The sequence below is a fragment of the Halichondria panicea genome, chromosome 2 (genome assembly GCF_963675165.1).
Source record: "Halichondria panicea chromosome 2, odHalPani1.1, whole genome shotgun sequence".
Lineage (NCBI taxonomy): Eukaryota > Metazoa > Porifera > Demospongiae > Suberitida > Halichondriidae > Halichondria > Halichondria panicea.
In genome coordinates, this window is record NC_087378.1 from 545558 (window position 1) to 561756 (window position 16199).

Consider the following 16199-nt stretch of genomic DNA (forward strand, 5'->3'; position numbering starts at 1 on the left):
TTGAGCTCAATAATTATAATTCTAAACACAGAGCTAGAGTACCTTGATGAAGAATGCAATGCCTGTTAGAGTCTTGCGAACGCTTCTTGTGCTAGCTCTAGCCTTGTCTCTCACTCAAGGACAGGAAGTGACAATAACAGTAGACCCGAGTGTGGATAACTCCGGCTGTTCCTCTGCTCAACAGCTGCGTGGTACTGGTGGAGTAGCTACTTGTAGAACACTCAATGATGCCCTGGGGAATGTATCCTTTGCCGAAAACTGTACTGTTGCCGAGGAGGACAGGGTGGATAGTGCTGTCATAAGGCTGGTGGACGGAACACATCGTTTGACAGGTATGTATGTACGTGGTGATAGGCATAGACTTCAAAGATAATAGCTTATGGACGTACGTAGATCTAGAGGTTAATATACAGTAATGAGTCAGACAGGACTGACTTTATTTTTACCTTTAGCTAGCCGACGAGAATCTATGTTGAAAATTACAACGACTAATTTTTAATTAATTAATTAAAGTGCAATCAGTGCATTTATTAACCTTTTTAATCTCTCCTACAGAATGCCTCGGATTGATTCAAAGCCACAACATTGTGTTTGAAGCGGTCAACACGGGTGGAGCCACACTTACTTGCTCTAGCTTCCCCAATGACAGTGATGTCTTTGACAACCTCGCAGTGTGTGCCTCGAGCAACATATCATTCCGTGGGATCCGGTTTGAGGAGTGCGGCCCCACCTCCACAAACGTGTTCTTCAACTATACCACGGATATCACATTTGAGAACTGCACCTTTTAGTGAGTACTGCACACACTCAGTCTAGTCTCGCAACCAGACCACTATTGTGGGTCTGGTTCTGCATGCGAGACTACTCTCAGTCTATCTAGCATGCTAGCTCTGACATACAGTATTCCTAACCTGCATCGGTGGGATTCTTTATAATTATGCTAGTCAGCAAAACTACACAAATATATTCCATATAAATCTTGTGGCTTTTGTCTTGGCTTGGCCTAATAATTATTATGTGGTACTATTATATTGCAGCCATAGTTTACCCCCCCCCCCACACACACACACACACACACACACACACACACACACACACACACACACACCCCCCCCACACACACCCCACACACACATACACACACACACACACACACACACAGCCAGAACACAGGCTCCCCCCTCCAGATACAGTTCTCCACAAGAATCACTGTTATCAACACTGACTTCTTCCTCAACAACAACTCGGTTGTGGCCACACCAGATGTAGAAGAAACCAACATCGAAGAGCTGTACGGTGAAGTAACCACTTCTGGCGGGTTCACGTTCTTCTCTCAAGGCAAAGACGCGGAAATACTCATTCAAAACTGTCGATTTATCTCAAATTCAGCAAACAGAAACGACCCAAACAACTCTCGCCCAGTGCTTCTCAAACGGAACGGACACGGTGGTGCAATATTGATACGCCTCGTTGCTACAGACAATGCATTGGTCACTATTTCTGACTGCACTTTCACAGACAACTCAGCCCAAATTGACGGTGGTGCTATTTACATTTTTCTCTCTAGTGGTGCTTCTTCAAGTAATTTCCTGCTGAGTAACAACACCTTTACGAGGAATAGCGTGGAGCAAGCCTCAGGCGGAGCTGTGAGCGTCAACTCGTTTGATTTCACTTTCAATAACTCCATTTTGGTCGAGGACTGTTTATTTGTGGAGAACGTTGGAAGTGCTGGAGGGGCTTTCAGTGTGGCCCTCTACGATAGTAACCTGAACAGCACTCGACTCCCGGACATAGTGAGCTTCACAAGATGCAGGTTTATTGGAAACACTGCTGAGAATGAAGGGACGGCCGTGGGACTGTTCTCACTCGTGCATGTCGACCAGATTGGGTTCCCCATCAGCTTCATTGATTGGTGAGTACTAGTTGGGTCGGCTGTTACTTAGGAGCTAAGGTTCTACTTGTATCGCAACAACATACGTATAGGACTGTTGTTTATACGATGTACCCTCAAATGTGTATATAAGTATTGTATTTCAGCAATTGATTCGTATGCAATGCTACTGAATTGTATTATACAAATGTGCAATTCCCCTTCTGACACTCTCTCCCTGCTGCAGTGTGTTTGAGAACAACACGTCCCTAGAGGACAACCAAGACACCAGTGCCATTGCTGCATTCAGATTCCCCACAGTTTTCTCTGGCTACAACAACTTCACGGGGAACATCGGAGGAGGTATCACACTGCTCAATACAAGGATGGAGGTCAATGGCAGCCTCTGGTTCCAGGCTAACAGAGCTGTGTTTGGTGCCGGCCTCGCCATGGACGATCGATGTCTGGTCAGTGTCCATTTCATACATTTTGTGTACCTTGCTTGTAGTTTAGCTCACTTCCAAATTGCCTATGCAGTATAATTATAGCGCAATGGTACAAACTATGTAAATGTGTTAAACTAGCTGTAATCATCCCTCCCACCCACTCCCGGAGCCCCTCCCCTTGTTGATGTATTTTCATACTGGTACCATTTCTCTACTCATTGTTGTCTGACTCTCCTCTCTCCTCCACAGCTTGAGATCAGTCCTAACACTCAGATCACCTTCCTCGAGAACGTGGCCACTGAAGCAGGTGCCGGTATTTATGTAGAGTTCCCTCCCATCAGGCAAGTGAACTGTTACCTCCAATCAGGCAGCTACATGTTTATAGCTACCTGCTGACATATTCATTTTGCTGAGGTTGATATGTCATTTAAATAATTCCGTCTCTGATTCAATCTTTCTAACTTCAATTATTCGCAGGTTTGTGGTAGATATTTTCAACCGGCTGTGCTTCCTGCAATACAAAGACCCACAGGGCAGAGATGTGGAGCCTCAGGAGTGGAAGGTGGGTTAGAGTTGTAGTTCTTCAAGTGTTTCAACAGTCTTTTTCATTCAGAGAAGTTATCTCAGAGAAATAGCCTCTCGTGTTAAGAGCGTTGTGTTATTGTTCTGTGCTGTCAATGGTCGTGGTAGACTGAGCTAGTCGTACGATGTTAATTTGTTCTCCCCATTGTCTTAGGGTGTGTCGATCAATTTCATCCGTAATGAAGCTCGACTGAGTGGGGCCGCCATATTCGCCTCTGACATGCAGCAGTGTAGTTGGCTTGGCAATAACTTCACCACTGATGATTCCATCATATTCAAGCGGCCCGAGGGCTACAGTCCTAACGAGTACTACCCCTTCAATTACATGTGAGTTTCATTCCTCAGCTCAAGATTGTAGACACAGCCTACCCCCTCCAGATACACGTTATTAAGTGTAAGTAGTACCCTTCACATTCGTCCCCAAATGTATGCCTACTTATGATTAGCCTTGGTTTATTGGCAATATTTGGCTACCCCCGTCTCCCTATATGCGTTCTTAGTATAATAAGCTAGAACTGGTGTAGGTTAAGCACTCAGATGTTGATTACAGTTGCTACTCGACCTATTCCTCTCTCCCCCACGTATGTAGGGAGAACAGACTGCGGCCTGAGGGTAGGAACGTGTCACAGTTGACGGACTCGGACCTGGCAACATCACCATCCAAAATCCTTCTCAACATTTCAATGGTGAGTGAAGTATCGTAGGTCTACTTCACCACCAAATTTGCTAGCCAACTTGAGTGGTTAATGGTTAGTTGACTTTGTTAATCTCAACAATAAAAGTAGACATACATAGTCAAAGTTCCCCTATAATGAAAGTGTTTATACCCCCCTTAGAATAGATACATGTACATGATGGACACCCCATGTGACTTATTAACAGTAAGTAGCCACATTCATGCTAGCTCTTTTCCTGCAGTTTGAGTATGTACAGCCTGGAGAGACACTTCAGATCAGTCTCCTCGCCACAGACCAAGTGGAGAACAGCAGGGAGGCAGTCTGGTCACTGGAGGCACCCTCCTCCACTGCAGTCAGTCATTATGTGTCTTACTCTCTTTGTGTTTGCATACATGTGTATACTTACATGTGCTCTACGTACGTTATAGCATTGCCTTTAAGCTACAGTGGACAGAAACTAATTCTTTCTTGATATCTCCCTCCTCAGAATATAGACGCCCTCTCTGCCAACACCAATACCTACCCCTATCAGGTCCCAGCCGTGCAAAACCTCCCTGGAATCTCAGTCATACCTGGTCAGTAGGAACTGTAGCTGTCTTACATACTGGATTATAATGAACCTGCAGTTTCTTTTAGCCTGGCTTCTCTAGGCTAGATCCATCAACTCTGTACTATCATGAGAACAGGCACTAAAATCCTTTAATTTACACTTATCTCTCATTCTTTATGTTGTACAGGTTCTCAAGACTTGTCCAGCGTGAGCTCTAACTTCTCCTCCCAATTTAACCTCACTTTTTCGCTACTCAGAACGCTGGTACGTACAATATTGTGTGATGTGTACTGTATATCTACATCTACTTGTACTAACAACTCTAAGATTCGTATACTATATATACTACATAGTAATACTGTGGTCATGTTTATCTACTCGTTCTTTCCTTCCTCTCTTGTCCAGGGCTCGGCATCGACCCTCCCCCTGGAAGTGCTAGGCTGTCACCCGGGTTACATACTGGACACTGCCGGGAACTGTGCCTGTGACACGAGCAACAGTGACATACTGAGATGTGATGACAACAACCGATACCTCTATCTCAGAGTGAGTACCCTAGCTGCCATCTGTCAGGGAGTTGCATAAAATAGCCTGTTCCTCTCCCCTTGATTCTATAGAGTCTGGGATAGTACTTACTTACTCAGACATCTGCAGCCATAGTTTGTTATTATTGTATACATAATTATAAGTACACTCTTGTGTACACTATACGGCATTTTTAGCTTTCATTTTCATTTCATAAATGACCTGGAGATAGGACTACCCCATCCCCTTATACACTTTGCTTGATTCCCCCCCTCTCTGCTCACCTCCACACACAGGAGGGTGTTTGGGGGAGCGAGAGCAGTGGTCGTGGGTTGATCACGGCGAGGGTACAGCCTGGCTATGTGAACTGTAAGAGACAAGGACGACTGCAGGGATGCCTCTTTGTCTTTGATGACCCTGACAGCCAATGCAGGGATGGGAGAAAAGGTCAGCCGGCCAGTACAAACACGAAAAGAGAAGTACCGTATTACTGCATCCAACATAATTATACATTTGCAACAACAAAAATCTCAATACCTATAACCGCTATAATACTGGTACTTATAAAAAATTAGGAGTCTACGATCCTTAATTGCCAGATTGCAAAAGTTATATATCGCACATTTTAGACTAGTAATAATACGGTAACTGTCTTATCCGTACAGGTCCATTGTGTGGTCAGTGCGAAGATAATTACTCGGTGACCTTTGACCTCCAGGACTGCATGGCGACACCCTGCTACGCTGGCCTGGTTGTGTTCATACTATATTGTGAGTTGGCATGCACATAGCAATCCTTACTAGGTGCCTACTAAATTGAGACCAGCTGTTTCGTGTTCAGTCTTCGTGCTTTACCGCTAAAATATAAGGTCAAAGCTTCTTTCCACTTTGAACTGGATTGTTTATTAGACTGAAGAATTTATGTTTTGCACATGTTAAGGTATGTAAGTGACAATCTTTGTCTATTCCTCAGGTCTGGGAGTTGTGGCTTTTTGTCTGATTGTCCTCGTAGTGAACAAAGGTCTACCAAACGAGCTCAAGGGATTCTTCTTCTATGTTCAGGTAGGTACTGCTCAGACCTTTGCTGTCATTACCACAATATAGCTATAATAATCGTAATATATATAGCTACTAACAATACTTCATATGTATGCAAGCTTAGACAATATCTAGCCCAGCAGATGTTCAAGCTTGCGTGTAGACACTTAACAATAGAATTGAGTAGTGTACCAGAGTTTAACTTCATGTGCAGGTGATAGGCTTGGTGTACAGGCCGTATCAGGTGGTGCAGACAACAGAGACGCAGGTGGACACTAGGGTGAGTGGAGATACAGCTGTAGTGTATTTAGTCTGTCAAATGGAGATGAATTATTGTAGCAGAGGCTATCCTAATTCTCAAAGTGTACTTATTTCACCAACCTCCCTCCCACCACACACACACACACACACACACACACCCACACACCCACACACAGGTGTTGAGTATAGTACTCAACCTGCTGGGATTCAGTGTGCCCATCCCCCTCTGTCTGTGGGAGGGGATCCAGGCTCAGCACATCGCGTTGCTAGGATACATACCCCCTGCATTGGCCCTATTCACCATCATTGGATATGTTATTGCGTGAGTTGCTCAGTGTAACACAGAGTGGTAGGTACTGTAGGAAGACCTCCCCCTGGGGATTAAAGTCATCCATTTCTAGATGTAACTAAGTACTGTAGGGAGCAGGCAGCAAATAAGACCTTAAGCTACCTCTAGGTACCATGCCTATACATTGTAGATACTGTTGTATCTGTATAGACATGTACAATCCTTATGTTACAGTACATGTACATGGCTGGTGGTGTAGATTGATACTTGTATGTATATGCTTCTAGCCTAACTGTGTTTGCCATTATATAGCCTGTCTGTATAATACATAGCTGTACTGTTATAAGTATCCCCTCCCCCTCAGTGCTCAGTGGATCAATGCCCTGGGCAAGCACTCCGCCCTCAAGGCACTCACCTTTATATCACTCTTTGTGTACAAGTACGTGGCAGACACAGCCTTCATATTTGTCAGCTGTCTACCTACTGACCTCGGATTTGTGAGTTAAACAAACTAATGCCTCAGTGATCACACTTGCTGTGTGCAGTGCAGCCCTCGGCCACTAACTCTTGCCAATATCTCTGGCATGTTACACTTGGTGCTTAAGCAAGAATTAATAGTGCTTTTGGCCAGCTTTGTTGAATCATTTTGTTCTGTATACTGTTTTTACAGCTAGCCCATGTACCCCTGTGCAGGTGTTTCAATACGATGGCTCTGTCCTGTGTACCGGGGTGGAGTTTGGATTTCTGTTTGCTATTGGCCTAATCTTTGTCGCCTTTTTTGTCTTTCCGACACCCGTCGCTCTCGTGTATATCTGTGAGAGGAGACCTCTGGTAAGCCACTCCCAGACACACCCATTTCCGTTCCTAGGTCACTCATACTTAAGAGCGTTTCCATACTCGAGCAATTAGCATTATACAGAAGCTGTTCACTTGTGTGTGGCTTTAATCAACTTTCAGCCGGGTACCATAATTTGTACTGTCACTGTGACTATACATACGTTAACTGTTGTGAGTTGTTTGTTTATTCTCTGCAGATGTTTCAGCACTATGCTGATGTTCTCACTCAAGGGCTGAAAACAAAGCATCGTTGGTGGGGAGGGTGGGACTTGGGGCGGAGACTGCCATTCGTTGTCATAGCAGCATTCATTGTACACGTCAGACCATCAGTCATTCTGGTAAGCTAGTGTACACGTACAGAAGCACATAAGAGCTGACTTACATGTACCCACTGCATGTCCCCCATTTAATCAATCAATGGTTCAGGGACTCTTTCAGCTGGCATAACTTGAATTCCGTGGATCCAATTTCAACGATTTTCTGATTTTCTGAAAGCTTAGAAAGAGACCTTTCAAATGGTGTCATCAAAGTTCCTATTTTAAAGATAGCCAATTTGGCCATACCCATGGATTATATATATATAATATAGCCCACGGTCCAAGGCCGAAAAATGACAACTTATGACCCCGACAAAATTTGGATTGAAACACATTATTTGAAAGGTCTTATTCTAAGCTTTCAGAAAATCTTAAAATTTTTGACATTGAAAAGTTATGGCTGTGTTCAACGACTGTTATGTACATTGCACAGTATTGATGTGCGTACTGTTGCTTATATATTGTAGCTACGTCTCGATTGACCAGTACCATGCATATACCACGTACCATTCATGTACTTGCACACACACACACACACACACACACACACACACACACACACACAGTTCATGATGAGCCTGGCTGCTTTGGGAGTCCTCATCATTCATGTGTTTACCAAACCCTTTGAGAAGATGTATATCAATGTCATAGAGGCAGCCATCTTGCTCAACCTGCTCATGGTCACAGCTGCCTTCCTGGATCCCTCGAACAGTCCCGTCCCATTCGCCTTCAGTACCATACTGGTCCTGCTGCCTTATGTCTACGCTGCCGGCTACATCAGCTACACGATTGGATACATGATCTGGTGAGATATTGACTCTAATGTAAAGAATAAACTTATAATTATGATCAGAATTACGTACATACCTCTGTAAGTTGTTGGCCATATCAATATAAGGGTATTCCCCAAAAGTGCATATTACTCAATATTGATGAAGCTTTTTTCGTATTGGTAATTAAGCTAATCAAATGTTTTAGTTGAAGTTACCTAACCAGCTCAGCTACCATGTACAGTGAATAATAGACTGCCTTAGGCTATTAGAATTGTCAACTCTTATGGGGCCCAATGTGAAGAATTGTTATAATTAATATCTACAGGAGTCGTGTTAAGAAGATGATGAAGAAGCCTGACCTTGATAGCAAGAGTGTAGACCTCATCAATGCACCGACTGATGAGCAGGAGGTAGCCACCAGCACAAATAATACAGCAACTAGTGGTACAGGTTCAGCAGCTGGCACGTCTGGTGGTAAGACGACCTCGGGAGATAGTAGGCCACTGTCTGGTGAACCCAGGAGACCCACTATCTTGGGAAACTCTATCGAACTAAGAGAACCATTACTAGAAGATTAATTTGATAAAGTATTTTTGTTCAACTTCTTAATTTTTATGCTATTGTCAGTGAATTAATTTTTTTATGAACATTTTTTATGTTATTGCCCGTCTCTTGATATAAATATACCTACATTGAATTTATGGCATAATATATGAAAATCACATAACCTGTTAGATCAATGAAAAAGTAAATAGATGGATGGAATGCATATGAAATACGGAGCGAGGTAGTGTGAACACAAAACAGTATCACGTCAGTTCTGGCAGATCGGCTAGATACTGGTCTAGAACGTTATTTTCCCTCCAGTAATTGAAAGTATTAAAGTCTTCTTTGATGTTGCAAGCCTCAATGTCTACCACGCTAGCTACAGGAGTAGCAGAGTCAGTCTCATCTTGAGCGGCTGCCTCTGTGTACTTGAGTGGGGAGAATTGAACGTCTGCAAGCCTCTTCAGGTCCGTGTAGCTGTGTGTGTGTGTGTGTGTGTGTGTGTGTGTGTGTGTGTGTGTATTATAAGGTGGGCAGTTAATATGTGTGGGCGTGTGTGGTACCGTATAGCCGGTAATTTTGGTTAGTACACATTTTTGTATGAACTGCCCTTCATATTTAATTGACACAGCTCAGGATAGTTGAGCATATTATTTTGTGGTAGAATAATTTCGTAGTTTTAATTTTCGTATGATGCTCTACAATACGAAATCTACGAAAATAACCCGCTATACGGTATATCTTTACGAGCATTAATACACTTACTTGGACTGGAAGGAGACTGAGAGCTTGTGCTTGATAAGGCCCTGTGTGAAAGGAGGGGGTGGGGTTAGGGGGTGTGGTTAGTACTACTCATCAGGTGTGAGCAGCTCGGTACAAACAACATACCTTGTGATTGACCGTGAATATTCTTGACGGGGGAATCTCAACTTGCACATATGACATAGCGTCCTGTATATTGAATTGAATAAGTTTATCCACAGGGGAAAAGGTCACACATAGGCAATATTGCCTTACAAAGGTGCTTCCCATGAGTATACACAATACATAGAGACATTACTTCAGTGGCTTCATTCAGGCACATCTTTACTATGGCTTAAAAAGATGAACCAACCGTGTCTTATCAGGATTACCTCTGCCTCTATGACAGAGCATCCTGTATTCACAATAACCATGCATAGAGACATTACGCCAGTGGCCTCTTTCAATTCTTTACTATGGCTTAAGGATCTAATGCAACATGCATGCATACTGTATCCATACACACAAATGTACAGCTATGCACACATTATATACTGTCTCTTACACTTGGTTTGTTGCCAAATCCAGCGTGGAAAGGATTGAAATCGTCCGGAAAGAGGTTTCTGATTTGCTTCAGACACTCAATTTTGAACTCTTCAGGTTTCTTCTCAATCACCTCCCTGGATAGCACAACAGAACAGTTATTTAAATTTTACCATGTACACTGTATAATAATATGTGCTACTCTGTGCACTTCATGCAGACAACGAGGCACTCAACAACAGTCTCTGCTAAGGCTACCACACCTGCAGCTGTAGCTACACATGTAGTGGAGGAAATGCAGATTTCGCCTAGGTACTCTGTTTACAATGCATCAGTGACTCACTTTCTGAAGGCTATGTAGAGTGAGAATGGAGCCAGGAAGAGTGGTCCATCTGGTAGGGAGCACGAGCCACGCTTGATGTTGCGCAGAAACTCTTTAGTGTAGCCAGCCTGTACAATATACACGGGGGTAATGTAGACAGTGATACAACCATGATAACTATTGCACAGACTTACCTGTCCTATTGCTCTAGCAGAGAGGTACATGATGTGGTAGCCGTTGTGTGATATACAACCATACAACTCCACCTGCAAAAGCAATTTAGTATGTACGGTACAATTAAAATTTGGAAATTAAATCTCACCACTCCGTTCTGTGTCCAGTCTTTGCCTAGAAATGGTAGCACTTGTCCTGCAACATCAGATCTGAAGAAAAATGTTGTAGCTTATAATTATGTAATCATTTATTTTTATACAGACCTGGTGATTGTGCCGTCAATGTCCGAGACGACGATTTTGTCAAAGTAGTTCCACAAGTAGAGAGTACACTGAGCCTTGGTAGTACCCTATATAGCAACAGGAAGGGGGGCAATCATCAATACAATCATAAAATAGCTTAGTTGTGGTAGTGAGGGGTCTTAAATGCTCTTGGTAAGAATCAACCATAGTAGAAGCCCAACTTATCTCCACCATTAGCTACTAAACATTCAGACACACAATCTGCTAGCATTCTACTCTCCTGTTGTCCTAGTTTAAGGCCTACCTGGTACTTAGTGGTGACAGAGAACGTGACAGTGTTAGCCCCAGGCTTGAGAGGGAGACTAGCCAGCTGCTCTGAAGAGGGAGTCGTTGTGAACCCAGTCTTCTTCTTCTTGAGTGACCTCTGTCGCGGTCGCACCGGTTGTTCTTGTTCGTCATCCGATGAGAGGATGTCTATCTTCCCGCTCTCAATGGCGAGGCTCTTACTACGCTCCACGTGGTCCCACTTACGAGGAGAACCTATCGGAGTACAGCCCTCGCTCTTGGCCTTGCTCTGAAGGGCATAGAAAATAAAAATGTGAATAAGCTAACAATAATTATTGTGGTAAGAAGTAAGAAGGGGAATTTTACTCTTAAATTTAAAAGCTCTACAAATTTAAAAGCTCTACAAAAAGGCCGCCCAAACAACATTAATCTAATCTTGAATTGTAACTTCTTATGAATACACGTCTAACCTCCAAATCCTCATTATCTTCAATGTCCTTGGACCACCTTCCCCAGAATAACCATGACGACTTCTGAGGCTGAATAAATATGAACGGCAAGATGAGGTAAGTTCTGACAATGCAACTTGAAGAGGATATTGAACAATGTTGTACTTTTTTAAAGCCACATTTGAAATTATCAATAATCTACCGGTACTCAAAATTAATCTGACAGCTAGACTGCATAACAGTACCTTTATAACTTTCTTGGGCATGAGTTTCTTAGTCAGTTTGTCTTGTGCTGGCTCTGGGAGCACTTGGAGGAAGGCTATGGAGGAGAGCAGTAGAGCAGAGGCTGTCTGCCAGTTGTAGTATTTGCCATCAACTAGCACCACCAAACTAGGGTTGGTGAATATGGCAGCTGGATCAGCACAGAAGTCAGAATAGGGAACTTGAGCACCCTGGAATTGCTCTGTGTGTGTGGTGTGTGTGTGTGTGTGTGTGTGTGTGTGTGTGTGTGTGTGTGTGTGTGTGTGTGTGTGTGTGTGTGTGTGTGGTGTATGTGGGTGGTGGTGTGTGTGTGGATGTGGGTGGTGGTGTGTGTGTGTGTGTGGTGTGTGTGTGGGTGGTGGTGTGTGTGTGGATGTGGGGTTAAGATTGAATAAGGTTCTCAGCACACATTCGTATACAGTGGATTGCAGTGCACTTGCAACAGAGAATTGCCAAAACAGCAAAACCACAATAGATAATAATTTCTAAGCCTGCACCAAGCAGGAGAACTCTCTCTTGCACTTTATACAGGAGCTTTTTAAGATTGCTATCGTAGGTATCTAAGTTTGGCCCTATGAGCAAGCTTAAATGGCTGGAATAATTGAATGATATACGTCAGGAGTGCAACTTTCTTTTGCAAGTGCACTGCAAATTTGCAATCTACTGTATGTATGTGATGACTAAGAGGTGTAATGACTAGGGACAAAATAGGTGTGGCTTAGTGGTTAGGGTGGTGGCTTAGTAGATTAGATGATAGATTAGGCGTGGGTTCGATTCCCTCTTTGGGGACTTTTCTTATATTTCTTTACAAATCAGTTAGTAATTTCCCAAAATTTTTAATACATCATATTCCTTCTCAAGTACATAATCAAGTTGGGGTGTCGCCCGGTTTCTGTGAAACAAAGTTTCACGGAAACCGGGCAACGACCCAACTTGCCCTTTTTAGGTTCTGTTTTTTTGGCCGAAATTATTTAACTACGCTCAATTTGGCCCTAATAAAAGTGCAACCTCCTAGGCTAGAATTAATTGGACATTGTCTTCCTGCTTATAATTATACACAATTATTTATAGCTGGTTCTTTAGGTACGCTGGCAAAGTCAGATGGTATGGTTAGACCCTGCCACTCACCATCAGTGATGTTCCCCTGAGCTAGCCCACCACACAGGGAGAATGCACAGCTGTTCTTCAAAAGTGACCTGAAACAGACAAGAAAAACTGAAACATTTTTTGTACGTAGTTGTAATGTAATTTTAGAAACTCGACATGTTGAATAAGCTCATGCACACGTACAATAGTCTGGAGTTGTCCTCCCTCATCATATCATCATCGGCAGACTGAGACGGTGACAGAGCAGGGGAGCTACCCAGACCAGAACTTCCTGTCTGATCTGTTACTACACCCACTGTATCCGTGGTGATGGCATCCGTAGAGACAGAACTGTGGGATGATAAAAGCTATTGTTAAGTTTTCTGATGGCAATGATAGTTGGCAGACAACACTGACTACAAAGTGACGCACAAGAGACACAAAGAGCATGTCATGTAAACAGTTATTGTATTACGACTATAATAATAATTATACTCCCACACGTATAACTATGGGATGAAATCTCGCAACACACCACCCCCTCACACACACACCACCCCCTCACACACACACACCACCCCCTTACACACACACACCACCCCCTCACACACATACACCACCCCCTCCAAGGTTTCATACAGGATTTTTAGCTGGGAGGGGGAAACGTTTAATTGAGAGGGTCCTCCCCCGGAAAATTTTTTGAGGAATGGTTATCTGAGGTGCAATTTTTCTAGGGGGGGGAATTTTGGCTGGGGATGGGAAATCCCAGGGCGCCCTCACCTCTGTATGAAACCCTGCCCTCACACACACACCACCCCCTTACACACACACACACACACACATTTCCCACCTGGATGGGAAGAACTTGGACAGTTCGTCGGGGTCCATGCTATCATAGTCAAAATCGTCCAGGTACATTCCATTCTCCATGGAGGCCTTTCTCTGAGTGTTCCTACGCTTGAGGATCCCTGCCAGAGCACTCCAGAACCCTCTCCTATCCACAGAGGCTACAAGAGGGGAGGGGATAATAGTGGGTGATTGAAGCAGAGATATTGCACAACCAAGGCAACAAGGTAATAATAGCTTTCAATACTGCAAAAAGGTTGCTACACACTAACAGGAACCTAAGGCAAGCTACAGGATGGAACAGTTGTATTCACCTGGTTGTGGCAGACTTCTCTCTGTGTACTCGTCCTCTAGAAGGCCAGTAGATGAGCTTGAACTTGCCTCACCCTGAGAATTGTGAGCACGTATCACATACATGACAAACACGCATTAAAATACCCTAAAAGTACACGCACACATCCCCTATCCCCCTCCACACACATACTTACTAGGCTGGTTCCTCTCTTCCGTCGAGAGGTAGCGCTCCATTCCCATAACTTGCTGGTGAGTCTGTCCTTGACCTCCACCTCTGTGTCACTGAGGGCACTTAGTGTGGAGATACTGGTCTCAGAGCGAAGACTATCACACCTGAGGGAGGGAGGGGGGGGGTAGTTCTGTTACCAATGAATGCACCAAGCCACACCTCTGCCTGTCCAGAGCACTGTCTGACATCACCTCCTCTGCCATTGGTAGACTACAGGACCTCGGTATAATATCACTAGAGCCCCTCAGCATGGGACCAGCCTGAGGGTACACACTACTGTTACTATACTGGATTATATATAGCATGCCTTCACAATAGCTTAGCTATAATTATATGTAGATTGCGAATGTTTGTACCTGGATAAACACTTAAGGAGGTAGTAATCTAAAGACTATTGCGAAAAATTTGATGATACATATCATTAGTAACAGCAGTAAATTCGATCATACAACTGGATCATACATGCACGCTACCTTAATTAAAATGGGGGTTGATTTTTCAGGCATAAATGAAGTTGACTGCTCTTCACAGCCATTTCCTAAGACAGGGTCACTCAAAGCTTCACTGCTCTCTCTTATTAGAGGTGTGCTCAACCGTCTAGTCTCAAAGTCATACTCAGACAGTTTTGTCTGGCCTAACAATAAAACACCGTCACTGTTTTGTTTGGGTAATTCTGGATGGAGGATGGTCGTGTCTCGCTCTAAGTGTGTCACATGATCATCATGTGATGAAGGAGGAAGTGGTGACTCCATATCGAGAGCAATCTGTGCTCTTCTCTCACTGTCTGAATCTGAAACAGACTGTGTGTGTGTGTTGTGGACTACATGTATACACAGTACGGGAGATGGCATCAAAATATTAGTGGCTTTCACTTGTCCCAAAACGCTACTGGGACCACAACGATTGATAAGGGAAACATGTAGTACCTCAGAATGTCTCTTCTTTGAGAAGAAACCTCGTCCACTCTCGTCAACCTTCATGTGCAGATCCACCACCTCACCATTGATCTCCAACTCTATCTGCAAGAGAATGTGTACCAGATCATACCAGCTGGCTTCCAACATGTAATACCACAGAGTTGTACATGCAATGGAAACTGCTTCTTCCTGGTAGAGCCCTGAGGGCATCTCTATATACTACAATTCACATGAATAGTTGACCACAACTACCTGTGTACATGAGATTATACATTGTACATGTCTGCAACATATGCTGTGCAGCAGCTCCTTCAAAGATCTTTTGTTACCAGACAATAACCATTCCCATGGCTACTACAGTTGATCATTACAGATGTTATGTTACCACAATAAAGCATTCCGGAATGTAATAATTAGGCGACGCAATGGCCTTTAACTTAACTTACAAAATGGCAAATTGGAAGTGTCGATAGGTACAATTATATACACACGCCCACTCCACTAAATGGTACAATTATATACACACGCCCACTCCACTAAATGGTACAATTATATACACACGCCCACTCCACTAAATGGTATAATTATATACACACGCCCACTCCACTAAATGGTACAATTATATACACACGCCCACTCCACTAAACGGTACATGAGAACACACACCATGTTTATACAGAGGCACACTGCTATAACACTCCTAGTATAAAGGATCGAACCTCTTTGAGGTCCCCTGTTCGCAGTACACCAAGCTTCCCAAATCGAACATGAAATGGAGTGGACTTGAGGGACCCGTCCTTTTGTCGTATGACAATGATGTCAATAGCTCCAGTCAAGTAGGCAGCATTCACATCATTGTAGAGATCCTTGCACGAGGAGAGAACCTTCCCAAGATAGTAGGTCATCTTCTAATAGACAGCTAGGTACAAGGTAGCTACTGGCACATGTACATTCATTAGTAAACACACACGCACAATGGCAGTGAATTAAAGTGCTGAATCAGTACGGGGGAATTCCCCTACAATCCTGGGAATGGCCACGCCCATCTCTACAGTCTCCAGGACACCCTGCTGACGCCCTGCTGAGATGGGTGTAGCCAA

The 16199-nt window shown here is 43.7% G+C and overlaps 2 protein-coding genes across 2 annotated transcripts; one reads left to right on the forward strand and one right to left on the reverse strand.

The window, feature by feature from the left end:
- The first annotated feature begins 46 nt into the window (after positions 1-46).
- On the forward strand, positions 47-8861 carry LOC135331345 (uncharacterized). The gene is made up of 22 exons (XM_064526469.1): positions 47-332; positions 556-790; positions 1163-1912; positions 2118-2337; positions 2566-2657; positions 2794-2878; positions 3053-3225; positions 3488-3584; positions 3817-3927; positions 4063-4150; positions 4313-4389; positions 4531-4671; positions 4947-5097; positions 5316-5420; positions 5623-5711; positions 5902-5967; positions 6125-6270; positions 6602-6734; positions 6931-7068; positions 7272-7412; positions 7958-8196; positions 8490-8861. The coding sequence occupies exons 1-22, from the start codon at positions 47-49 to the stop codon at positions 8740-8742; spliced, it is 3816 nt and encodes a 1271-aa protein (XP_064382539.1). The 3' UTR covers positions 8743-8861.
- On the reverse strand, positions 8853-16124 carry LOC135331346 (phosphatidate phosphatase LPIN2-like). The gene is made up of 20 exons (XM_064526470.1): positions 15819-16124; positions 15109-15201; positions 14656-14982; positions 14342-14442; positions 14148-14286; positions 13974-14046; positions 13664-13820; positions 13018-13164; positions 12856-12923; positions 11712-11929; positions 11488-11556; positions 11037-11306; positions 10754-10839; positions 10639-10699; positions 10511-10582; positions 10338-10444; positions 10017-10131; positions 9599-9661; positions 9476-9516; positions 8853-9187 (listed from the first exon to the last, which is right to left on the reverse strand). The coding sequence occupies exons 1-20, from the start codon at positions 16002-16004 to the stop codon at positions 8974-8976; spliced, it is 2607 nt and encodes an 868-aa protein (XP_064382540.1). The 5' UTR covers positions 16005-16124; the 3' UTR covers positions 8853-8973.
- Positions 16125-16199: the final 75 nt, after the last annotated feature.

Excerpts from the sequence above, each read along its gene's own strand:
- LOC135331345 (XM_064526469.1), top strand. The coding sequence starts at position 47 with ATGAAGAATGCAATGCCTGTTAGAGTCTTGCGAACGCTTCTTGTGCTA. Across the intron at positions 6,735-6,930 it reads TACCTACTGACCTCGGATTT|GTGTTTCAATACGATGGCTC; the intron begins GTGAGTTAAACA and ends ACCCCTGTGCAG. Across the intron at positions 7,413-7,957 it reads TCAGACCATCAGTCATTCTG|TTCATGATGAGCCTGGCTGC; the intron begins GTAAGCTAGTGT and ends ACACACACACAG.
- LOC135331346 (XM_064526470.1), bottom strand. The coding sequence starts at position 16,004 with ATGACCTACTATCTTGGGAAGGTTCTCTCCTCGTGCAAGGATCTCTAC. Across the intron at positions 14,983-15,108 it reads CAAAGAAGAGACATTCTGAG|TCTGTTTCAGATTCAGACAG; the intron begins GTACTACATGTT and ends ACACACACACAG. Across the intron at positions 10,700-10,753 it reads ATTGACGGCACAATCACCAG|ATCTGATGTTGCAGGACAAG; the intron begins GTCTGTATAAAA and ends ATTTTTCTTCAG.